The sequence below is a fragment of the Oryzias latipes genome, chromosome 12 (assembly GCF_053564925.1).
Source record: "Oryzias latipes strain Hd-rR chromosome 12, Olatipes_Hd-rR_3.1".
In the NCBI taxonomy this organism is placed as follows: Eukaryota; Metazoa; Chordata; class Actinopteri; order Beloniformes; family Adrianichthyidae; genus Oryzias; species Oryzias latipes.
Window position 1 is genome coordinate 3,647,814 of NC_136248.1, and position 26,298 is coordinate 3,674,111.

At 43.5% G+C, this 26,298-nt stretch overlaps 1 protein-coding gene across 4 annotated transcripts; it reads left to right on the forward strand.

The window, feature by feature from the left end:
- The first annotated feature begins 639 nt into the window (after window positions 1–639).
- On the forward strand, window positions 640–25,325 carry syk (spleen tyrosine kinase). Of its 4 annotated transcripts, XM_023960615.2 has the most exons (15): window positions 5,059–5,272; window positions 11,875–12,332; window positions 14,674–14,834; window positions 17,417–17,555; window positions 17,748–17,829; window positions 17,911–17,966; window positions 18,520–18,582; window positions 19,979–20,063; window positions 20,367–20,526; window positions 21,201–21,410; window positions 21,636–21,825; window positions 23,464–23,604; window positions 24,762–24,874; window positions 24,951–25,043; window positions 25,143–25,325. In XM_023960615.2, exons 2-14 carry the CDS (start codon window positions 11,931–11,933, stop codon window positions 25,021–25,023), a joined length of 1,875 nt encoding a protein of 624 aa, XP_023816383.1. In that variant the 5' UTR covers window positions 5,059–5,272; window positions 11,875–11,930; the 3' UTR covers window positions 25,024–25,043; window positions 25,143–25,325. The 4 variants fall into 4 exon arrangements, with proteins under 4 accessions (XP_023816382.1, XP_023816383.1, XP_023816381.1 ...); XM_023960614.2 differs by lacking the exon at window positions 5,059–5,272 and adding an exon at window positions 640–828 and having other exon boundaries at window positions 24,951–25,325; XM_023960613.2 differs by having other exon boundaries at window positions 24,951–25,325.
- Window positions 25,326–26,298: the final 973 nt, after the last annotated feature.

Below are 26,298 nucleotides of genomic sequence, written 5' to 3' on the forward strand. Positions count from 1 at the left end.
CCTAATGTAGCATAATTTTGCACATGTTTTTAATTTTTGATACTTGATGAAATTTTCCTATGAAAATTCCTGAAACAGTGTAGTGTCTACTTTACTGATATAGTATTGTGCTTTATTCATATGAATGGCTTTTATAAGTAACATAATCTGCATATATTTCAGATGACTGATGTGCATTTGCCATGTTGATTTCTAAAATAGTTATTTTTGACGTAATACTTAAGTAATTCATCTTTGTCATGTGCTTTATCGATACCTTATGATTTTTAATTCTGTCTGATAAAAACTGGGAACCGGATATTGATAAATCATGTAATAAAATGGTTACAGTATAACGGGGTGGGATTATATAAGTTCGCTTCCTCCCACTCCCTTTCAAGCAATATTTATTAATATGTCTAATTATCCTAAGTTTGATTAGTTACTGTATGAATGTATAACTGATGATTATATTGCTGTTGTGTATTATTTCTACTTAATTGCTTGAAATAAACCATTTCAAATAAAAAAAAACAACAACATTTGGATGGCCAAGTCTGCTCCTCACTAATGTCATAGAAAAAGGGATTGATGTTCTCCTGATCCTGGACAGTCTTCCTCATTGACAGCAGTGCTGCCGCCTGCTGGCAGCACGCAGGAATGACGGGGATCTTGGTTTTTCGTGGGACAGGAACATTAAAAAACCGACGGGTGGGGTTCTGCATTAGAGGCTGCTCTCATGTTGTGCATGTCGGGTCGTGGAAAGCAGCGATGATGAGACGCTCGTGCCACCTTCATGATGAGACACGCGTGCACCTGCAGTCAACGTGGCGGAGCCCAAGGACTCAGGTGAGTGTCCCGTGAGGAGCGGTGGGTTTTGGAAGGAGCAGCAGAGTCCCGCTTTAAGTGGATCTTGACGTTGCTTGACATGGAGTCGTGTTTGTGGGCGCGCACCAAGCGGTTACAGAATCCCACAGATCACATGATCTGTGCGCGGTTCTCGCATGCGCTTCTGGGCCGTCGCCAACATCAAGATGGATCAAAGTCAATGGGAAACCACCGCGTGCTGAGGATGTGTGCGCGCGTGTCCTCTGCGGAACGAACTGCATCCTGCGTGACGCAAGAGGCGCAGGCATGTATCCTGGGTAATGACATGGAGCAAAGATGCAGCAGTGATGCAGTTAAATGGAGCAGAGAAGATGTGAACACGAGGCAGACATGCAGCAGAAGTGGAGCAGACATGCAGCAAAGGGGAAGCAGGCATGCAGCAGAAAGGGAGCAGACATGCAGAAAAGGTGAAGCAGGCATGCAGCAGAAAGGGAGCAGAACTGGAGCAGACATGCAGATCAAGTGTAGCAGACCAGTAGCAGAAGTAAAGCAGAGAAGCAGCTTTACTGCTAGGAGGAGACAGACATAAAGCAGAAGTTTATTTATTTAGTTGTTCATTTATTGTTATTTATTTATCAATCTTATCTTGTTTTATGAAGTTAAACTAGATTTTTAACGCGTTATTTTAATTTACCATGTTTCAATGTTTATTGCTTTTATCATTATGTTTACTCTTTCATTCTCATTTTTATTTTCACTTTTATTTCCGGTGCTTCCTCAGTTGGGCCCCCCCCCTCTGGGTCGGCTGCTGTTGAGCCGCTGCGGCTCTGGATGGGGACCTGCATCACCGCTTAGCTGTGGTGGAGCGGTCCCCGCCTGTGATGCTGCATTTGGCTGTCTATGCAGCTGTTCACAGAGAGGAAGGTTCCAATTATTAGCGTTTCCAACATCTTGTTTTCGTGCTCAGCCTATTTCTCATTGTCTTTCCCGATTAGGGGGTGGGATGTATGAAAGGAGTGGGGGGCTGTGTCTAGGTACGGGGAGGGGGCGCTATTTTTTTGTGCTTGTTAATTTTAATTTTCATGCTTGTTTTTAGATTATTTTGTTTTGTTTTAATGTAAAGCACTTTGTGTTATGCTTTTATATGAAACGTGCTTTATAAATAAAGTTTGTTAGCAAACATGGAGGCAAAGTGAAACAGACATGAAGCAGGATTGAAACTGACATGAAGCCCAATTGAAATAATGCTGCAAAGATAAAGAAAAGTTACAGAATATGCAGCAAAGATGGGGACCAGAAAGATGCAGCACTCAGTCACGTCTTTGAGGATCTGGAACAGTTGGAACAGGAAAGGTCCAAATCTCTAAACAGGTTTCTATAAAGTCTGGTGCATGTCGTTGATTGAATTATTATCAATATCAAATTGAATATATATGAATCTAGGACAGCATTTTCCAACCCTGGTCCTCGGGGAACACTGTCCTGCATATTTTCAAACCTTCCCCGCTCACAAACACACCTGCATTTGCTGATGGATCTTTGTTCCATGAACATGGATGGCAGGTCTTCCACGTGTGTAGTGTACAGCCTCAGGGTGTTGGATTTGGGATCCCATCAGGCTTTGTGGAAAGCTTTCTCATCCCAGTATGATCAAAGACATAGTTGGGTCTTGGGTTTTCCATTGATCTTCTCAGAACCTGGCTTACTTAAGTTTTTAAGCTGTGGCCGTTTTCCTGCTGGCCTCTCTATGGAAGCCCCCCCTCCAGAATATTAAAATCCTGTTTCTGTCTCGTGTCATACTTTCAAAACTCAAAACCTTTTTTGTCTTTGTTGACTTTTGAAGACACTTTTCTAGCCTAAATGTCTTTGTGGTGCCATTTTAAAATGTCCTTTTGGTGTCGTTCCTGAATTTCTTTGTGATGTTGTCCTTAAATGCCCTTGGTGTTGTTCCTCAATGTACTTCTGGTGCTGTTCCTGAAGGTCTTTATGGTGTCGTTCTTAAATGTCCTAATGGTGTGGATCTGAGTAAATGAATGGTGAAAATGAAAACTGAAAGCACCCAGCCATGTTTGATTGTCAATCAAAGACATAATGAGCAAAAAATGAGCTCTTAATTAAATTAAAATAGCTCATAAAAATGACAGTCGCCATGCATAACGAATAAAACAATAAAGGTGTTGACCGTGGACTGTACATATTTTAGTTCTAGTGAAAAATTGATGCAGTTAATGGGAAATTCTCCCCTTCTGCCAATGGCCCTAGTGGTCACTTATTGAACTGCATCATTTGGTAGTTCTATGTTTGCTTCAAATTCAAGAATGAAAGGTGGGAGTTTTGCTCCACCAATGAGAAGCTACTAGGCCAGGAGTAAATTAAAATAAAGCTGGACAACATCTCTCGTACAATCACAGTTCAGCTGTCTTTAAAGACTATGTGAGCTGATAAACGTTCCTGTTAAAGCCCAGTAAATGACACAAACTGATGTAAAGTTAAATAGAAAAAGTTCAGAGGCATCAGTCATCATTTAAAACTAAACTCTTCAGGCTAAAGGCCAACAGCATAGAAATCAAGTCATTGACGATGACTGTATATGAGAACTGGACTTAGTGACCCCCCCAGCCCCATATTCCAAACAGGAAGTACCCACTGAAAAGTAAATTAGATTGTTTGAGGGTCTTCACAGCACCATAACTTAACAGTTAGCTGGATCTTAAAAACGGCTTGGATCTGTCATTTGAACGTTTGGAACGTGTGATGTGGGGGTCAGCAGGCACCTCCTACTTTTATTGAGGCATCTGATTGGCCAGTTTATAATTTAACTAATGAGCACTACAAAAAAATGTCAAGAAAAAAAGAGGATAATCAATAACATGTAAAAAAGGGAATCAGAGTCAGAATGTTCATTCTGACCAATAGAATGACGGAGTAACAGCTGTTTATTTCTCTATAGAAGTCTGTGGAATTTTGGCTTCTTGGAGCCAGCAGGTACTTCCTGTGTGGAACGCCGGGGGGAGGGGTCACTCAGTCCAGTTCTCATATACAGTCAGTGGTTTCACATCACATCAGGGCGGATCCCTTCCATTTTTGTCAGAACTCTTCAGGACAGCAGGAACCGCTGAAGGTTCAGAGGGAAACAGAAACAAAAGCTGCATCAGTTTTATGGTTGAGGCTTTTTCAGATTTGAACGGCGACCCTGAGACGGGGGCTGGTCTCTGATGCCAAGGCCCTGCTGGGCCACAGGGTGGAGCTGTTCCTCCATCAGTTGTCATCCTTCATATGAACAGTGAGGTGTGTAGCACTGAGCATGCTCGGGTTAGATTTAACAGCTCCTCCTACCCGCAGGGCAGGAAGTTTGGGGTAGGTGAGCGTGACGAACGTGCAGTCATTTGCACAGTTTAAGGCCTGGAGGGGGTAAATTTAAAAGCCTCCTTCTCTTGTTAGCCTTTTGCTCCTGGGGGTGGGGTTGAGTGAGTGTGCGGACTGAGACAGAAAATGTTGAAGCTCCAGCGCCGCCTTCAGGTCAGCAGATTGAAATCTGCCACGGCGCCGCCGCCTCTTACCCCCTCCCCTCCCACTGCACCCATCTGTACCTCAGCTTCACTGTGACGGTGGGACCGTTTGAGCGTCTTGGCGGCGCCTTCACGTCCATGTTGGAGACCAGAGTTCACACAAACACAGCAGCATTGTAATGTAGGAGGTCAAGCAAAAAAGGAAAATAAACTATTGGGAGCAGAAATCTGTCATGAAGCCCCCCCCCAATACATCCAGATTCCCACCATTTAACCCCCCCCCCTTAGCTCCAGGATCCCCGTCAGGAATGTTGCATTCGTGACAAACTAACTTTGTTCTGAGACTCTGCAGCGTCTAAACTGCAGGAAACAGCCAGAGGTCGTGTGACCTTCAGGTGAGGAAAATGAACCGAGTGATGCTACGGTTGGTGGAAAAATGTTCTGAGAAACAGTAGCAGCTCCACCTGCATCTTAATCTTCACTTGCAGGAGCGTCACCTTCATCTTCACCTCCAGCTCCACCTGCAGCAGCATCATGTGTAGCTTCGCCTGCAGCTAGGTCCATTTTTTTTTTGCCTGCAGTAAATCCACCATCAGCTCCAGCTGCTCTGACATTTCTCAAAACATATTTTCAAATCCTTTGAAACAAAAAACTTATTTTCTTCATCCACGAGGGAAAAGGAGACACCTGGGCTCAACAGCGCCGGGGCTGCAGGCCCCCCAGGTGCCTTGGTCTGAGCTGCAGCTGGCAGTTTGCTGCGTGCACTTCCTATGTGTGCCGCGTGCACGTTGGTCAGTTGCATGTTTCACAAAGGAAGTGAAAGAAAAGCAGCTGAGGAAGTTGATAAAAGAGGAAGCTGTGCTCTGTTGGACACATAAAGGCGCGTATGGAGGATGCGCTGAAGGCCCGGAGCTAAGCCCCACACGATCCGGCGAGGAACCCCCCCTTTGCGCACGGTAAGACCCCGCAAACACCGCTTCGGTTCTGCTTCTGCCCGGCTCTGGAAGTTCTCCAGGCTCCTGGGTTCTTGTCGGACTCTCGTGAGGCCTTCAGGTTCCCCTGCGGAGTCACGAGCAGAAGGACGCGGGTGATTTCAGAGGCATCGACCGGAGCGCTCTGCCTGGAATCTCCAGAAACCCTGAGCTCCAGAAAAGTTCTCTGTTCGGTTCCGTCACTCAGGGTTCTCCTTTCAACGCATTTTTGAAAAAACTAAAAAGCTGCTCTTAATGTTTGCTTTTTGCTCTGGACTTTTTAAAATATATGTTTCAGTTGAAAATCAGTTACATTTATAAATAAATACAAATGTAAAACAAAATGAAATGAACAAATAATATTTTCCTTCCTGATGAATAACGTTACCTTTTTTTGTTTAACGTTTAAATCATCAAAACTGAAACATAAAAGTTTAACCAAACCACCCGTCGACGTTTTTAAGGTCAAAGCCTCGTGTCTGGCGCGCGGCGAACCAGGTCAGCTGTGCGCATCTGCACTCCACGCGTGTTTACAGATGAAAAAAACAACATTACTTAATGACGTTTTAGAAACACAAAAATTCTACATTTTATTTTAAATGACATAGAATAAAATGCTATTAAATCCGTTTAGAATGCAATAAGTTTGACAGTAAATTTACTATGATTAAACTAATATAAATGAAGTTTTTAGTATCATATTTTCGTTTTCCTGATTTGTTTTTAGATTTTATTTAGTTGATAAATTGTGTGCATCAGATTTTATCGGAACAGCAGCTCGCTTTCTTCTGTCCTGAGCTCTTTATGCCCTCCACACATTTCTTGCGGTTGAATTTTTCATTACGGCGCTTAAACAACACAACGGCTCTGACCCTTTTTTTTTCCTTTCTTATGTCTTTCAGTGGAAACTGCTTTAAATATTACAAAACTAATCTGTGCATAACTAAATGTAAGTTGAATAAAAGTTTGTTCATTTTATTTTAATTCGGTAATCTCTAACAGAAAATAAATTCAATGTTTTTAATTTATCTTCTTTTAGTTTGTGTTGTGAGTAATGGTGACACGAGGCGAGGGTTCGATTCCTGCTTGAAAGAAAACTAATAAATGGCATAAAAAAAGAAAATATAGATATAGAAAAAATTGCATGAAGAATACAGAAAGACAGATATAACTAAAGCATTCCCCTGCAGCTTTTACTGTTAAATAGTAAAAAATATCAACTTCAACAAAACCTGCAGTAAATTTCAAGAAGAACTGAAAACAGGTCTTTGCATGTTTTCTTCTGAATCGCCTCTGCCTTTCAACAATAGCTGCAGCATTAATTAGAGGCTCTGAATAGATTGTCTCTTAGCTGCTTATAGTCAGATCAAATAAATTTGATCAAAAGGACATTAAGACTTAATCCAGACATCAGGAACAACAGTCATGGTCCAAAGCCTGGCTCAGAGTCTGATGTTTGTGTTCTGAGTGATCCAGGATCCAGAGGTTCTGTAACCACAGTGATTCTGCTGGCCATGCAGCTGTTTTCTGTTTTTCATGCAACAATTCTTTAGCTTTATGGTGAAACTGCTTCACTGCAGCTACGGCTCCACCTCACCATGATCTGGTTTGTCTAAAATAAATACAGAGGAGTGTTTAAACAAAGAATCCCCTGCACTTTTTGTTTGCTGCAAAGACAAACGTGACACACGGACTCATCAGTTTTTTTCAGCAGGCTCCTGGCCGGTTACAAGACGTCCTGATTTAGGAGCAAATCCACTTTATTTAAGCTGGCATCCATAAAACAGGCACAATCAAATAAAACCTTTGCAGGTGCCTGATGTCCTGATGTTGCCGTCAATGAGGGACGTTTTTCTAACCTGTAATTTTTATCAAAAACTCACCTGTTTGTATGTTTGTACGTAAAAAATAAAGCGCATCCACTGCTGCCAGGTATAAAGTTTGTTTAGGAACCAGAAACCTCTCTGTGAAGTCTGTTCATCTCTGATAATGCACACCCCAAAGGGCATTATCCCACTCATCCCATGGCCACTTACAAAAGAAATAAATATGAAATCAATTATTAGCAATTTAGTCTTCTTATTTTTAGATAATTCTTTCTCAAAAAGGGACTCTGAGATGCGCTGTGTGATGTGTTGTCATGGTAACGGCTACAGAGCCTGTACCGACCTGCAGTGCAGCAGCGAAGGGAAGGGACGACATACATACTGAACGCCATGATAACTTACCCAGAGGATCATTTTCTCTTCGGCTGCCTCTCAGACTTGAAAATGATCAAATGCACTAAACAGGTTAACTAAACTATGAAATCACTCATGTCTTCTCTTGTTGTAGTGATGAACTGTGGAATAAAGTCTGACAACAGATGTAGTAATAAGACGTTTGTGGTCAAATGTTTTGGTTGCTCAGAAAAGTGTTGCAACTGTTTTTTGATGTGTTAAAGTAGAGCGCTGATGTTGTCAGATATTTATTTTCTTAACGGTTCTGGATTCAAATACCGACCCTTAGGTGATGTAAAAGTAAAGGTTGTAAGTCTGTTAAAACTTCTTAACTTCACTTTTTCAGTTGTATTATGAGCTTTTACGGCACAACAATGTCGCAAATTTAAATGAACATCAAAATGATTCAGATGTGATCAATTAGATGAATTAATTTAAGGTCATAAGTGTTTAAAGCTTCAGACTGTTGTTATGATAAAGTTGCTGTTATATTTATCATAATGTGGTGTTATCATATAATATTTTTGTATGTTTTTTTGTAGCTGTTATATTTACATGCCATGCTACTGCTGTGGCATGCAGACCCCCCCCCCCCCTTAAAAAAAGACAGACAGACAGAAAGGGTCTCAGTCAGCTGCTTCTATAAGTGACAGATGAAACAAACCCGCAAGGCTGCAGAAACAAATCAGGAGTCCTGATGTTGCCGTCAATGAGGGACGTTTTTCTAACCTGTCATTTCTATCAAAACTCACCTGTTTGTCCCACAAAGATACCATATTTAATTTTATTTAGGAAGAAACTTCAGGCAGAAAACCTGAAGTAAGGCAGCCGTAACAACTTTTTATTATTGAACACTAGGGTTTAGTTCATTGTCGTCCATGTTAAATTAATTAAGATATATTATATATCTTCATTTATAGATATTAACAAAAAGTGGTTGAAGGATTTGTTTTAAAATATTAACCCTAATGCATATACATCCACCCTACACCATTTTTCAACAAACACTTTAATTTAAACTGAGAGCGGGTTTGTTATTTGACTGCTTGGTGTGTTTTTATGCAAAGTGAAAATGAATATTTGAACTGAAACTCCACTGACAACAAAAGGGACAAGGGAGCGACCCTCTTAATTGATTACAAGTGCAAACAAAGAAGATATGCATTTAAGCCAAGATGTTAGGTTCATGTGTAATATACCCACCCCCCCACCCCCATGGTGTGTGATGTAACTGATGTGAGTCACCAAATGACACACTTCAAGAACTGTGAGCCCAAAGGGAGGACAGCCATTGTCATGACGACTTATAAAACTAAACAAGTCTACTCAAACTAAAGTTTGTATTCTAAAAGTTATTTAGATGTTTTCTGAACAAAAGTGGCCAAATTAAAGCTTGGAATGAAACCTTTGTCCGTTTTAGCCGGTTATTCCATGGATCAGAATTTTATGGTTACATTTGTAAAAAAAAAGGAGACATTGTTTCTGACTAACCTAGAACCTGCAGTTAAAGAACAACAAAGCTCTTTGTGAAGAAGGTTTTGGTAAATGAAACCAAAATGGAGCCAACACGCGTACCGACACCCTTTCCAGTTCAGAATATGTTTTTATTTTTTGTTGACGTGGTTTGGTGAAAGCAGAAATGGATGCTCTGAACAAGATCTGTTAGTTGTTTCCCACGAATAATTGGATTTTGGAGACACACGTGACATGAACGACATGTGTGAGAAACGTTAATATATATGCACTAAAATGATAAGTGACCCCGTCTCCATTCTGCATATAGAAAATTCAAAGGTTGGTGTTCAGCTTTGTAGAAAGTAGGTCAAGCTGGTGGGTACGGGGCTCTGCTTCAGAGGTGTTTTTGGTGGGATCTCACAGGTCGGACCGAATCTATTTTCTGTATTTCTGAACCTTAACTTCTGATGTTGCTCTGTGAAAATGAAGCCTGAAGCAGGAAAACCGTCCTGACTTGAATTATCTCTGCCCCAAAAATGGGAGACACAAAGTAAATGGAAGTTTTGTTGAGTTCACTTAACTGTTAATCAATCCTTGTGTGATCTTGAAGAGTGAAATACACCCTCCCATTTTAAAAAGCTGTCATGAACAGTAAATGAAGCATCATCCTTCCAAAAATGTTTGTCATCATCAGGCCTTTTGGTGTGAACTCTGACAGGAGAGTCAGTCTCTCTTCTAAAACCAGCCAACGGTTAATAATGGTCATTTGAGGAACTGCGGCCTTCGGGTTTGCTTCACACTTGGGGAAAGGAAGTTAGAGGCTCGGGTTTAAGTCACGGGCTTGAGCGGCTTGTCTGCCAAGCAGCTGTTCGGGGGTTCAAGTCCTTTTTTTAAGTCCCAGGCTGTCAATCATCATGCCCTTGGGAAAGACGCTCAGTCCCCAAAAGTCAGTTAGATGAAATCGAGAGAGCAGCAAAGGAGCTGACATGCAGCACCGATAGTGATCAGATGAACGCTCACGGAAATGATTGGACAGTTTAAAAAGCCGTGAGGGGCGTTATGTGGACCACAGGTGCTCCCCACCCTCCCCACCACTCATTGCCCCCTTTTTACCTGCCCTCATTGGCTAAGCAGCTGGTTCAGGCCCCTTCACTCTGCCGCCCCGCTTAGAGCTGCATGAGACAGAATCATAAAAAAAACACTTGTGGGGGCTTTTCTGTTGCTATGATCTCCATGGCAACCATTTTATTTTGGTGACGGGCAGGTCCATGTAATTTTCACTAGTACATTTTTGGATTTCCTTAGCAATGGAGATATTTTTGTCAGCCACATTACTGGCATGGTCATATTGTAATGTCGTATTGTTCAGCTTGAGCCAACAATTCATGGATTCAATTTTTATAATATTCTGGTTAAAAATGTGCAACGGGGAATGCCACCCCCCCCCCACACACACACACAACTTCTAATTCCAACATTTTTTCTAAAGTAGCTTCCCAATGATGCTCGAAGAGTTAGGAGGCGATAGGTCGAAATCCCTGGGAGGAGTTTCAATTTGTAGAGGGTATTAAAGGTTTTTTTTTAAATTCAAGACCATGGCCTCTTCCAGAAGTCAAAGGTCAACAAAACTTTGGGCGTTGTTGTAGACTTAAGCTGGTGGTGTGTGTGTGAAGATCGATTTTTCCCATATTGTGGAAAATCTGAAATATCACCACAATGGTCACCAAGCCTTAGAACCATTGACTGTATATGGAGGACTGGACTGAGCGAGTGAGACTTCACCCATTGAAAAATGCCTAACCCCCGGTTCCAACCAAATCAATTCAATTCGAGTCAATTCAGTCGCCATTTTTTCACGATATGTCTGCCGCCATGTTGTCTGTGACATGAACCAGACGTCGTCAGTAAGCTCCATTTCCAAGTGCTCCATGTCGATCTTAGTCTATATTTCCATGGCAACCACTCTCTCCAGTCAGTAGTGAGCATGTTAGAAGGCCTCACCCTTTCCACTGAAAGCAGGATCAGGAGGATCCGGAAATCAAACGCTTTGAACATTCAATGTGAGGCCACCTTCTTTTAATGAGGCATCTGATTGGTCAGTTTGTTACTTGAATGACTTTTACTGCAGCAAAAATATCATTAAAAAAATTAGGATTATCCAGAATATGTTAAAAAGATGTGTCAGAGTGAGAATGGTTATTCTGACCAATAGAATGACTGATTACAGCTGTTTCTTTTTCTATTGAAGTCTATTAGATTTCAGCTTTTTTGGAACCAGCGGGTACTTCCTGTTTGGAACACGGGGTGGAGGGGTCACTTAGTCCAGTTCTCATATACAGTCAACGGCCGTAGGTCCCACGGCCATCTCATGATAATTACAAAACTCCCTTTGTTTTGGTTTTCAATATAGGATTTAGAAATATTTTTTGGAGACCTATAAAAGATTTTGGCTAATTCATCTTTTGTTGTTTCCTTCTGCTGTGATTTATTCATTGGGGGGGGTTACAATGCCTAAAATTCATTGTCTATGTTTTCTAGATTTATGAAAATGTTGATGAGTTTTTGAGTAAGTATGAAAGCTGCAGTAAGAAAGAAGAATTAATAAAAGCAATCTGGTCTTTGTGGTCCAGGTCTGCTGCGGGACAGAATTAACAAAAAGAACTAAACACACTTTCTTCAAGTGTCTTTGTTGGAACGATTCATATAAACTGCTGTTTATAAAAACTACAGCAGCTTACTGACATCAACCTGACAAAAGTAAAGACAATTGTTTTGCTTCTAAAAGCAGGCGATACCAGCATCACCTGCTTGAGTGTCCCTGTTTCTGGAGTAAAGAACAACTTTTATCTGTTTTTTAGCTTCTCCTTTCAGATTTTGCAGTTGTAACTCAAGGTGACCTTCTTGTTTTCTCAGGGACACTTCATCCTGGTGGCCTAGTTTTGTGAGGAGACAAGTGTCCAACGGCCAAGATGGCTGACGCTGTCAACGCACTGCCGTTCTTCTACGGCAACATCGCCAGGGAGGAGGCGGAGGACTACCTTCGGCAGGCAGGCATGAGCAACGGGCTGTACCTGTTACGGCAAAGCCGGAATTACCTGGGAGGCTTTGCCCTTTCTGTCGCCAATGCTAAGCACTGCTACCACTACACCATCGAGAAAAAGCCCAACGAGACGTACGCCATCGCTGGAGGCAAGAGCTACAGGAGCCCCGTGGACGTGATTGACCACCACTCCCAGGAGACAGACGGCCTGGTGTGTCTCCTGAAGAAGCCCTGCAACCGACCCAAGAACATGCAGCCCAAAGTTGGACCCTTTGAGGACCTGAAGGAGAAGCTGATCCGAGAGTACGTGAAGCAGACCTGGAACCTAAGGGTGAGTTTGCCTGGCAGGGATCCTTTGTTCAGAAATCTGTTGTTTTTCTGTTTCTGAAGCATCTTTTCAGAAAGGTGGTGAGAGATTGTAAACAAGTAATCAATAAACTATGATGGCCTGAGGATCCAGGTGTTCAGGCGGGCTGGTGGATCTCTAAGCCCGCTTGGCTCCCATACTGTTTCTGTTGTTCCTGATCTGATCCCCATTTGTCTGAGTCTCAGGCTGCACTGGTGGCTCCTCCCTCTGTCCTCTGGGACACACTGTCAGGTTATAACGGATCACTATTTTGCACGCCTTTGTGGTCTCTGACATGTAAACTCCTGGAAGGAGACTGGAGTAGTCACAGATGTCTCCATGGCTGGCCAAAGCGTATTGTCCACCTTCCACTCTGATTCCACGCTTCATCACACCTAGACTAATCTGCTGAAGACAGACCAGTATGGAGTCCTGCAAACACGTTTGGCTCATTTGACTCCTCACTGCTCGAGCGTTTCACCAACCTGTGAGGGCACGATCCAACCCCAACCATCGATGAATCATCAAATGTGAAAGGCAGAGACTACAGTGAACGTATGTGAACTTTAAAGTCTCCTGATCGGCGGTTGGCTGCAGCAGAGGTCCCCTCTTTGAAGACGTTTATGTCAAAACATGAACTCAGAACCGCTCTGTCAGAAGCCTTCCTGAATCTGTCTGTTCTGGGAATCAGTTCCTTCACGAGAAAGAAGCTGAACTTTGCTGAGATCCGCTGACCCAGCCCACATCTCAAAACACAGCTTTTGTTGGAGGTTTTTAATTGCCCAATAGCCCAGACCGAAAGTAAAAGAACAGGAACCCGGAGATAACAGAAATAGAACATTTCTACTGTATTCTGACGCAAAGGTTTAAAAAAACAGCCAGTCAGAAAGAGCGACTGAGCGCGCTCAGATTCCAGATTCCAGATCCTGAACTGCATCTTCATCTGCCGTCCTTGCAACCCAATGATGGTGGGGGGGGGGCAGTTTGATTTTGAAGAGCGATAAGTTCAGTTTGGACGTTTGTTTGTTTCTCTCATCCTTTGTTCTGAACGGATGAGGAAGACTCAGAGGCGGTCTCTGTGAGGTGTGAATTTCTGGTTCCGGTCCTTTAAATGATGACGTTACCACAACGCAGCATCCTACCTGAGCAGGTGTGAACATCGCTGGCATGGCTGGGGGGTTATCTCTGCAGCCAATAGCTTCTAGCAGATTTCACAGTTTTCTGTCTTCAGAAGAGACCTCTAGGTTGAAAACCACTAAAACTGGTTTTAATTTAAGCCGTTTTTCTGTGTTTATATGTTTTCAGGCTGTGTGCAACACAATGAAGTCCATATGTCTCTCCGTCTGGGTAACAGCCTGTGACTTTTGCATAAAAGTCCTCCTTACCCTCTATCAGAAATTTCAGAAGTCTCTCAGTCTGAATACAGATGTGTCAGTTCAACGTTGATTTTTTATTTTTTTGATTGAAAGTCCAACTTTGAGACATTTCTTAATGACATTTTATCCAGCATTTTTGTCAGCCAGAGCGAAGCAGAATACTGACTCCAGACCAGCGTGAGCCCACAAACACCCTCTATAATATAATTGAGGCCAAGTTACTGCTTACCTCACCTTCTGTGTTTTTTCAGTGCAGCTTTATGTCGGATCCATTAAAGAAACAACAGACAAACATGAAAGAATAACTGTTAAATGGAAAGCGATGACACGTAAAAAGATGCATAGAAACTATTTAATAAAGTGTTAAATTTATTAGCATATGCTGAATAAGCCAAAGGCAACCCAGTCTGCATGGGATTGCACAAGCCTGCGTGAGCTGTAAAATGAACAGGAAATGTGGTAAATACAGTAATTTTGAGGATAAAAATGATTACATTCATACGTATAAATGACCTTTTTAGCACAGATTAGACTAAAGGTTTATTGTATTACTGGTACACGTTTAATGATGGCAGGTAAGGAGGATGACAGGTGAGGCACTGGCTCACCTGTTTGATCGCAGGTCTCTGCAGCCAACCAGACAAATGGTTGTTTTCTCATCAGCTTTGGTGGTGAATGGAGCAACAGGCAGTTTTCACACAGATATTTTTACACACTTGTGCGGAGGCTGATCTCCGGCCTTTGAAGCTGCTTGATGTGTGAGAAGAAAAAGCTGCCAGTTACAGACTGTCGTGATGTCAGCGGCTCACATCTCAGAGAAACCTGTCTTTCCCACCTTTACCTGAATCGGTTCCACGTCATCTAGAGTGGAGTCATGCACCAGACCTTCTGCTGCTTCATGTGAAGGACCCATTTCTGCGTGACTGAGGTGCTGTGTGTTTTGTGTGCAGGGGGCGGCCCTGGAGCAGGCCATCATCAGCCAGCGGCCACAGCTGGAGAAGCTCATCGCCACCACGGCGCATGAAAGCATGCCCTGGTTCCACGGCGCCATAAGCAGGGAGGAGTCTGCGGCCCGGCTGCAGAGCGGCTCCCGCAACAACGGAAAATTCTTGTGAGCGTCTATTTTAGAGCGCGTCTGATGTTCGTCCATTATACAACTACAAAAGTCCTCTCTGCCCCAAATGTCACTGCTCCTCTGTGTGGACCAGCAATGTGAGAGAACAGGCAGGAAGCCGCTTCTGCTCCTGCAGCGACGCTCGTCTGTGGGCTGAAACCACATTTGACCCACTGTCTTAAGGGGAGGGGGGTTACTGTGCAAGCATGAACACTGCAGCACAAATTAAGTTCAACACAAATCCCCCACAATCCTTCCGTGTCTTCTCTGTCTTGAATTCTTTCTGCTTTTTGTGCTTAAGCCTCCTAACTGTCGCACACAGTTTGTGTTGAAGTATGTCTGTGTGTGTTTTAGGACCTGTGTCATGTCATTTTCATCATTTAAGGCAGGGGTGGGCAATTCCAGGCCTCGAGGGCCGGTGTGTCTGCATGAATTCCAGATACTCTTCCCCTACTCATGGCTGATTACCTGGTTCAGGTGTGTCCAGCCAATCAGAACATGCCAGAGCAGGGTATGCTGGAAAACATGCAGGACTGCGGCCCTCAGTGCCCACCTCTGATTTAAGGTAAAGTCAGCCTTTTCTTCTGGAGGCTCCTCTGTCAGATGGAGCATTTATTTTCCTTCAGAGCCTGGATCGTACCATTTTCAGATGCAGTTCTGTGAACATCAGCCGTGCTCCGTGTTCTTCAGGTCTTTAGCCTGAACAAGCTGAAGTGTGCCGGGGCTCAGACGAAGCTCTGTCTTCTCTGGAAGATCATCTTGTCCTCCTTAAAATGAAACCGTCTTTTTCTGTTTATGTACTTTCCATCCTCCATTTTTGGAGTTTCTCTTTTCTTCTGTTAAACGAAGGGAATTTCTCTGAGCTGAAGTGCAGAAGATGAGTTTCTCCTTCTGTTGCTCTCAGAATCTTTTGGGTTTTCTGACAGACTAGAAGGATTTTCATAGTTTCATCTCTCAGAACGTTTAAATAATAAACCTTTGTGGTTTAAAGAGGAGTGTTACAGGATTTATGTCAGTAGCTCTAAAAGGTGTGTCTTGAGGAAGAAGGGGGCGATTTTGCGTATTACATTTGAGCTCAGGAAGTTGTACGTACATAACTCAACAAGTGGTGTCAAAATAGCCAGTTTCATAACTTCTTTGTTTAGCAAACTGCATCAATCTACAGTTCTGTGAAGCAGAAAAGGCTCCAGCCTGAGGACATGAGCCCCCACCCCCCCAGCTCAGTTCCTCTTCTGTCCTGTGGTCTTCTTTTAGAAGCAGACGCTCTTTGAGACATGAGTTCGCCTCTGTCCTTCTCGTTTTCTGAAGCGTTTTAGAACAAGTCAAAGGAAGAAAGGTTTCAGTGAAAGTCTGCTGTAAATGTGAGCACCCATACGTGCACGCGCTCGTGCACGGTGGCTCCAGGTCTGCCTCGAATGTATGTATCGACAGCAGCCGGAGCACGACCCCGCGCTGAAGCTGATGCTCTGACGGTTTGCACAAGACTTCCGGAAGTAGCCAAACAGGAGAAAACCCTCGCCCCTCATCAGAGCACAGCAGGAAGTGCCGTTTTTCCACTCAGACTCGACCTGACGTTTTGCAGATGTGCTCGAGTGGAAACGGGCTGTCGCCCCACAACAGCTAGGGAGGTTTCAGGCTGGAATCCTGATGGTTCCTGTCGCACTGCTGGTGTCTGCGGCTCCTCTGGGTCTGGTTCCGGCTCATTTCCAGTCACAGCCCACTGCCTGCGGTAACAGGTGGATCCAAACAGCGTTAAAGCTTCACTGAAATAACAACAGGCAAATGAATGAAGTCAGATTCCTGTAAGAATCAGACGAGCGTGAAATGTTGACAGTGTGGGTTGGCGCGACCATTGGAGCTCACAGAGCGTAAATTTAAAAAAGGGCAAAGAAATAACAGAAGATTCAAAGAAAAAATGGGTGAACTTGACAGAATCCGCTTTAACTGTCGCTACAAAAAACTGCGAGCAAGTTTGAGATCGGTCTGGACTTCTGTCCTCTCTGAGGCAGGCGCCCAAACGTTCAAACCAAAACCTCCAACAGGACCGGCTTCATCCAGAACATCATTTACTGACGCTGCTGCAGACTGCGATCAGTTGTTTGGACTCAGGTGGACCTTTGTCCTCTGAGTGGCACCACATTAGGAATAGATCCAGTTCTCTCTGTTCTTTGTCTCTGCTCAGGAGATCTAGTTGAGGTTGTTCTTGTTGTCACAGCTGAGTTTCACAATAAGAGGAGGGGAAATTCTGCATGAAGGTGGTTGCTCACAGATTTATATTTAGTCTGAATTCATCCTTCAGTCAGTGCTACAAGCCCACAGTCAGGACTGGTCTGGGTTTGGATCCTTCAGCAGCTTTTGGCAGCTCCTGGTTCCAGATCATCAGTTCTTTTTCACTCCTTTTCCTGGCAGGTTCCACGTTTGTGAGCATCTTCACAGCTGTGGTTAAGCTTTCTCCCTCATGTCTGCATGAACAGAGTAAAAGCAGTGCATGGCGTGGGATCAGGCGTGCCACGTCCACTGATGACTGTGACGGCAGCTGGTGAAAGCAGCCAGGTTCCTGACTGAGGTTCTGTGTGCAGGATTCGGCAGAGGAACGAGAACGGTTCCTACGCCCTGTGTCTGCTGCACGAAGGAGAGGTGATCCACTATCGCATCGACAGGGACCGGAAGGACAAGCTCTCCATCCCAGACGGAAAACAGTTTGACACTCTGTGGCAGGTTTGTCATGAAGTGTTTCTCCTTTCTGCCGAGCAGCAGATGTCTGGTCCAAAACAGAACCACATTTGTAGAAATGCAGCAAAAGCCAGTTTGAGAGGCCTTTGTTCCTTGTCCTGCAGCATTTACGATTTTCAGTCTGCAAGCTTAACGTTTGTGCGAGAACTTCACGCCGCTCTTCCCTCCTACCTGCAGCTGGTGGAGCATTACTCCTACAAACCAGACGGACTGCTGCGAGTCCTCACCGAGCCCAGCCCACGACAGGACGGACATGCCGGTACGATGACGCTCAGGACGGGCCAGAGACACAGAACCTCATGCAGCTCTGATCCAAAAGAAACATTTTCCTTTTTCACAGGACTCATAGGACGACCCTCGCTTCCAGCAAACCACCCAGCGCCAGGAAACTCGCTTGTAAGTCGTGTGTGCTCATCAACTGAACACCGAACGGTTGTCAATAGAAACTTCTCATCATAAACACCATGTTTTTTGCTTTTTCAGTAATTAATGCTGGTTTGAAAAGACACATTTTAATATCAAAAATGAAGAAGTATCAGTGATGTTGTCAAGCAGACATTAAAAGCTTTAAAACGCTTTGGTGTATTCAAACTACAATCAACTTCAGATCAGAAAGGAACTGGTCAGATACTTTGTTGTTTGAGGTCAAAGTTACAGAGCTGGATTATGGTTGGACTTTAGTTAGAAAGCTCAGAAACGTGAATGTTGGGAAAGAGACACCAAAAGGGATTCCACCTGAGCCTGGAACATGAGGTTGTTCTACCTGATGCAGTAAAACTAAAGTCTGTTACGCACAAAACTATAGCATCTGATACTTTTACACCAGAAGCAGTACGCACAATCTGGATCTGAGGCTGCCACGCCTGAGACTCTCATATCTAACGCTGTAATCATGAGAATCGCACAAGATTTGGATCTTCTGATTATTTCCCTGAACTTTTGTTTCCAGCACCACGTGGCAGATGGAATTTTCTCAATGATCAAGGATGCAGCTAGAATTGGGAGGAAAAAGGTACAGATAATCTCTAAACCACACCAAGCACATCAGCAAGGACACATTTTCTAAAAGGGTCAAATTCTTTTGCTGTCGGTAATTTTGGGCAGAGTTTTGGAATCTACGGTAATTTGGAATCATGACCCTTGACTTCATTTCATAAAGAAGCAAACTGTCCAAGTATTGGACACAATAAGTGAAAGTTTGCTGAAGGTACATGGTAAATAGCGTCTTTTATGTAGCCCTTTTTTTTTTTACCTTTTGTAAGGGCTTTACAGTCACATTCATCCTCACACACTGATCAGTGGTCGACTGCTCTACCTCTGCCAAAAATGACCCTGCTTTGGCTCTGCAAACTATTTTTTTTCATATTTTTATCTGCTTTGATAAAATACAATTTTATTTTTTTATTTAATCTTTATTTATATAGAAAAAAAAGAGAGAAATTCTTATTTTCCATTGTAGCCTGGCAAAAGGTAAAAACAGAAATAAAGTGAGTTATAAGAGACACACAGAAAAAATATGGAACAGCACAAAACAATCGATAAAAAAAAAAGATTAATTCAATAAAATAATTAAAATCCTTAAACTAAGTTAAAGCAATATATTTCTTAAAAATGATCCTTAAGATCCTTGAAATAAGAGTGTCAAGTCTAAGGTTTTTTGGAAGTGATTCCAGATTCTGGGTCCTGCAGACTGAAAGCATAAAGAACCCAGGCTCCAGGTATAGTCAGGCATTGCTTGATGTGTTTTTTTAACAGTAAGAAATTAACAATCCAACCAAGCTGTCCTGTGACGAGTTCTCCTGCAGCAAAGCCTCTGACACTGGACAGCAGAGAACACATGTCAAACTCAGAACTTGAACAGGACAACCTGCCCAAAGATGTCTAAAAAAGGTTTCAGAATTAACCACACCTCGCCACAACACACCGCGCTGTGCACACAGTTTTATTTATTTGTGCTGAGGGGATCTGTTTGTTACCCTGTTTGAAATGTTTTTGTTCAGATGGAAAATGAAAACATAGCAGCTTCTAAACATCAAATGAACTTAGTTTAAGGTAGTTCTGTTCCCAATGACGAGCCGTGTAGAGCAGTTTTAGTCATTGTTTTAACTAAAAAGATGCGTCAGTGTTTTTTTTTTAAAGAACAACATCATATAGAACTGAGTTAAAGTCCCTCATGCTTCTAAGAACAAGAGAATCTGGCGTGTTAAAGTGGGTTTGGAAGTGGAAGGAGGAGCGTGGGTTCCATGGTCCAATTGGTCTGGTGCACTCGGGCTTCTCTGCTGTCAGAACCTTCAGCGGCCACCATGCTGGGATGTGTTCACATTTATCTGACATGAGAAGTCTCTCTGAACGCCTAGTGTCTGCATCCTCAGTCTGACTTCAGCCTCTGCTCTCTGTACAACCTACAGCCCAGTCGTGGATCGCAACACAGCACCACAGACAGCTCAAACCCGTACGAAACCCGAGTTCCCGGAAATCAAGCAGCCAGCAAAGGTAGGTTCATCGTGCTCGCACATGGAAGCACATTTCCTTTCAGGGTCTGTTTGTGTTTAAGAGATGAGCAGGGAAATTCAGGAATGTTCACAACCTTAAAACTGACTGAGGAGCTACACACCAAGGGTTCACGCTCTGTGGTTACAGAGTCAAAAGCCCTGAAACACAAACACCTGCTAATGATGAGCCTGTGAAGCTGATGAGAGTACAGACATGAGTCAATGTGGAGAACAGCAACAGATGACTCAGAGATGAGACGTCTTTCTCTTTATTCTTAGTGTGAAACCTACTTTTCTCCATCAGAGGCCATGCCCATGGACACAGAGGTGTACGAGAGTCCTTATGCAGATCCAGACGAACTGAGAAGCTCCACAGTCGATCGCAAGCAGCTCTTCCTGGAGGATGGAGAACTGGGCTCAGGGAACTTCGGAACCGTCATGAAAGGCATCTACAAGATGAGAAAGTATGTTCTTTTCAGCTCTCCTCCACTGACGATGTCAGCTGAGCTGGTGAGGTCAGGCAGCAGAGAGAGTTTGTGTCGCAGAGCGGGAACAAAAGTCAAAATGTTTCATTAGATTCAGTCACGATGACTTCGCTGGACAGAAACTCCCAGGTGAGCAGCCCTGAAGCAGAACTGAAATTTACATAAGAGTCAGGTTTACCATGGCAGAAAGTCTCTGAGGAACATTAACTTGATTTTCAAATAAAACACCAAGTGCTGACTCCACCTGCTCCACCTCAATGTGAAGTTGTAATCTGCAGAATGGAAGCACTTGGAGTCACGGCACACGTATGCAAGCAAAGCTAACCTCCGACAGAATCCGTGGGACTGTCCAAGTGTTAGGAATTGACTTTCGGTCTTGCCCAAGGACATTTAATTAGAGAACATGGAAATTGAACTCTTAACCGCGTGGCTGGAGGATGATCACTCCAGGTCACACGCTAATCTGTGAATGCAAAAGTAAAAAAAAACATTATCAGTAAGTCCTTCTTAAAGGAAGGCAAAATAACGTTTAACTTAATAAAACAACCTAAAAGCAAAAGAATAATCCACGGGATTAAATTAACATCCTTGATCCTTTTTGATGAACTTGAAAAGATGTGCATGAAGTCTTACCCCTCAATCCTGTGTGCCAGATCAGAGAAACCGGTTGCAGTAAAGATCCTGAAAAACGATGACAACAACCCGTCTGTGCGCGAGGAGATGCTGCGAGAGGCCAGCGTCATGCAGCAGCTGGACAACCCCTACATCGTCCGGATGATCGGCATCTGTGAGGCGGAGAACCTCATGCTGGTCATGGAGCTGGCTGATCTGGGGCCGCTCAACAAGTTCCTGCAGAAGAACAAGTAGGTGTCCAGCTGGGTCTGTTCTCAACCGTATACAACCTTTATATATATATATATATATATATATATATATATATATATATATATATATTTTGGTTGACTGTCTGTGACCTTCTGACTGAGTCTTATGTCAACTTAGAAAAAGAAGAAAATGTTGCAAACGTCTGTTGTTGCGGTTTTTTTCCTGGACTTCAGTTATTCTAAGTAGGGGCTGATTTTTCACAGGCACGCTTCCACAAAGAACATCACGGAGCTGGTGCACCAGGTGTCCATGGGAATGAAGTATCTGGAAGAGCACAACTTTGTCCACAGAGACCTCGCTGCCCGAAACGTACTGTTGGTCACACAGCACTACGCCAAGATCAGCGACTTCGGCCTGTCCAAAGCCATCGCAGAAGAGCACAACTACTACAAGGTGATAGAGGCTCAGAGAAAGGAGGCTCAAAGCCATGTCACACGGCCGCTACGTACATTTTAGGCATTTTCCACGTATGAAATGTCGGTCTTTCGGGATTCACGCTTGATGTACGTAATTCCTGTGTGTCTTGGTTGATGTGCGCAGATGTTCGTTGAGGGTTTCGGCCGACAGGTCTTCATGTGAAATCGGTTTGGAGCTGTTCAGAATTTGTGGTCGGTTGAAAATTATGCAGTTTAAGCCTGTTTTACATAGTTTACATGCAATTATTACGTAAATCTTATGCAATTTTGGATGACTATTGTGAGATGCATATGCAAATTTGTGGCTTTTACAACAGTTCCACATATGTCTAACGGACTTTTCATGCATGGACCACAGAAGTACAATTTATATCACGTAAGCAGCGCACATATCACGTTAGAATTTTGGAATTGACGCAGGAATCCCTAATGAGTTTCATATAATGAATTGCGTGGTTTATTTGTACTTGCTGTGTGGTTTTGATGTGGTTCTTACAGGAAACATCTGTGAGAATTTCATGCAAAGACTACAACTTTTCTCACTTTTCCCACGTATATTCACGTATGACCAATTGTCATCCGTGCAATAGTGGCTGTATGCCTCTGGCTTCAGAGAGGGACCATAAGGAACGAGGCAGATACATTCAGACAAATTTAGGGATGTTTAAAAGCATTCAGAGGTATTTTAAGATTTTCGAAAGCACAAAAAGACACTTGGAGAATACAATCTGGGAACAAGTGAGCCGTCTCTGCCATCTTTTACAGACAAATCTTTCTTCAGGTTCTTTGATAAATCTAAGAAGTCCTGTTGTGTCTTCTTCCATCAGAACGACATTTTGTGTATTTCCTCCAGCAAATACAAAACCACTGTTATTACAGTCGGAGATTTCCCAGGATTAGAGAAAACCTGTGGAAGTAAAATGCCCAACCATACAACAACAATATAATGAGCGTATTATTTATTTTGAAAAAGTGTTGTCTGCCATGACTTCTTCTTACCTCAGGGCTGAGGTTCAGAACAACAAGCCCCTCCCACTGGGCATTTCATGTAACATAATTAACTTGTGATTTTGCAACACTTCTTTTGCATTGTGCCATCTGCATGTGAACCATCTTCTATGGGTGACGTCACCCTCGCTCGGTCCAGTTCTCTTATATGGTCAATGTGCTAGATCCAAGATGCTCTGTGAGGCTTCAGTCCTGAAGAGTCGCTCTCCTCTTTGACTTTGAGTTGATGATAGCTGTGCCTCAAACACCTCCCAGAATCCTCTGGGTTTGTCACATTGTGTCCTCTGCGGTCACCAGAGGTAAATGAGAGCTTTTGACTTTTCTGTTCTCCTTTTTCGGTGCTGGCGTGAGTGTGTTCGGTCTTGGTTGGCAGCAGAGCTAACAGCTGTTGTCATCTATGATAAATGTATAATCTGAGATGTTTCTGATAACGTAACCGTCTAGTTTAGAAACCCGAGTCTGTTTGATGTGTTTTTGTGATTCTCTGTCCTCTTTTTTTTTTTAGCTCTAATTTCATATTTTTGCTCAGCTTTTGCCAAAGTGTGGCTCTCCCTGAATCTGTCAGTGACACCTGACACTGGTTTTTGGCGCTGTGTTTCTCCTGCAGGCAAAGGGTCATGGGAAGTGGCCTGTGAAGTGGTACGCGCCTGAATGCATCAACTACTTCAAGTTTTCCTCCAAAAGTGATGTGTGGAGCTTTGGCGTGCTCATGTGGGAGGCCTTCTCCTACGGCCAGAAACCATACAAGGTATGAAGAGTCCAACCGCAATGCTCCAGGTCACACACAGCCACGTGTCGCCACCTGCTGGTCATGCTGGTCACTGCAGCAGTGTTGGGATTTTTGTGTCGGGACAGTTTAAGCTGTGAGTCAGGAACAAAACAAACATTATCTGTGTGACTGACAAGAACAACGATCAGGACAGATGCAAATTCAGTTCTGCACCAAATAGCAAGAAATATCTAAGCAAATTAAATACAAAGACCAAATGTTCTTAATGCATTCTCATACCAGTCCAAACTAGTAATCATCAGAGTTTAGCTGTAATTCTGTATACAGTGTGAATGTAGAAGACTCCCTCTAACGTGAATTCTGGTCAAACAACAACTTCCAGGGCTTTGATTCTTGGTGAACTATCAACGTCATGAAGCTCGTTAAGTTTTACTGAAAGAAACAAACTCATGTTCTGCACGTGCACGGCTGCAAAAGTAAAAGAAGGTCAAATTGCTATACTGTATATAGAAAAATGTATCACTGTACCACAATAATTATGTAGCACTATAATTGGATTATTGTACATTGCTACATTGTATTAATGAATGATTTGATGGCCACAAAAACAGAGTGGATTTTCTAAATGATGAGGTGAGGCTCTCAGTGGGTTTTGGTTAGTAGGAGACTTCAAGGCAGCAGACCGCTGCATTAAAGTATTATTAATACGTCATTAATGAGCTCTGGGCTGCTCACTGGTGGTCAGCAGTGTTGCCTCATAGCAAAAAGGTCTGGGTTCAGATCCTGTGCATGCATGGATTTTCTCCAGACACTCCTTCCATCCTCCCACCATCACAAAAACAGCCTCATAGGTTGGTTGAGGATGTGGTTCTCTGTTCTATGCGGGGTCTTGACTTCCTGCTCTGACCCTCTGGACCGAGCAGAGGATAAGGCTTCTCTACTGCAGAAGCTCCATGCAGAGGTGAAAATCTGCCTTAGAAAAAAAGAATAAATCAATCTTTTTAAAGAAAGGAAAATAAAACATTCAACAACATATGACACACGTGCCCCTGGCTGACCTCGTCAGTTCCTGAGTTACCTTCTGGTTACATTAGAAGTAATTGGATTACTTATGTCAGCAGTGACTGATGGGAAATGCAGCATCTTTCAGTGACCGTGTTGGCGACCTTCCACAGGGAATGAAAGGAAACGACGTCATGCAGATGCTGGAGGGTGGGAGGCGGATGGAGGCTCCGGTGGGATGTCCTCAGGAGATGTACGAGATGATGCTGAGCTGCTGGACCTACAAGTGAGTGACGGGCGAGCACGAGGCACGGGCGCAACGCTGTCGGACACGCTGACAGACTGTCTTTTCTCGGTTTCAGGGTGGATGAGCGGCCCAGCTTTGCCGTGGTTGAACCCCGACTGCGCGAGTATTACTACGATATTTCGCACTGAGCCGTGGTGGGAGGACGGCTGTATGTACACGCTTAAAGCGGGAAATGAACGCTCTGGATCGGCATCAAACCGGTCCTTTTGGAGAGTCCCTTACCAAAGCACATTTCTCTGCTCATCAGTGAGGAAGGCGGCCGGTGCAGACAAAGAGGAAGAAATGCACAAATGACTCTGTGAAGAAGAGCTTCAAGATTGCTATCGTGATGCAAACCGGACATGATTAACGACTTCTCCTTCTATGTTGAATGCAGACAGGATGAAATGTATGAGTGCTTGCTGAGAGTAAAGCTGTGGCGCAGACTGAACATCAGACTGTTTTATGTCCTCTTTGCTGCTGAAGCTGCAGCAGTAAGCCGGGTGGGGGGGCTGAAATTAACAGCTATCTGATGCTGCTGAAAGCCAATTGAATTTAACAATTCCCTAATCTGTAATGCATTCTCCAGATCTACACAAGACTCTATATTTTTCAACTGAATTCATGTCTTAAGAAGAAATGAAAGAAAGAACTTCAGGTAAAAAACAGTGGTGTTCAGGTTTTGCACAGACTTTCCTGCAGCAAATATCAGCCTTGAGAGACAAGACTGAGGCTCTGTGAGTCTGCAGGAGCAGGAAAGGACAAAAAACCTGAACGGGGAAGAAAAACTGCATTTTGGCAGAATCTGGTTGATGGGATCTCTCAGAACTTACAGGCCGAGTCTCCAGACTGAGACTGGTCCACAGACCTGCAGCAGAAACACTGAGCGCTTTCTCTACAAGCCCATCAGGTAGCATCGTCCAAATGTTAGGTGACTTTAGAACCAGGTGAAAATGGGAAGCATGTGATATGCCTCCATTTATGTTTCCCAAAAAATCTTACCTTACTGCGCCAATCCCGATTGGCTGGTGATTGAGACCATAGACTGTATATGAGAACTGGACAGAGCATAGAAAATGATTTAATTCCAATTCATACCAAGTCAATTCGGTCGCCATTTTCCCACCATATGGCTGTCCCCATGTTGGAACCAGAGGTCGTCAGAAAGCCGTGATTGGTCCGAGCCGGTCTGGGTCAACATTTCTATGGCAACCCCTCTCTCCAATCAGGAATGATCTTGCTAGAAGGCCACACCCCTTCCACTTGACAGCGGGCTGCCACAGAATCTGTTGAGGGTTGAACGTTTGAGGTGACACCACATGCTTTTACTGAGACATCTGATTGGACAGTTTATAACTTGAATAACTTGCACTGCAGAAAAATAAGGATTATCAAGAAGATGCTAAAAAAATGTATCAGACCAA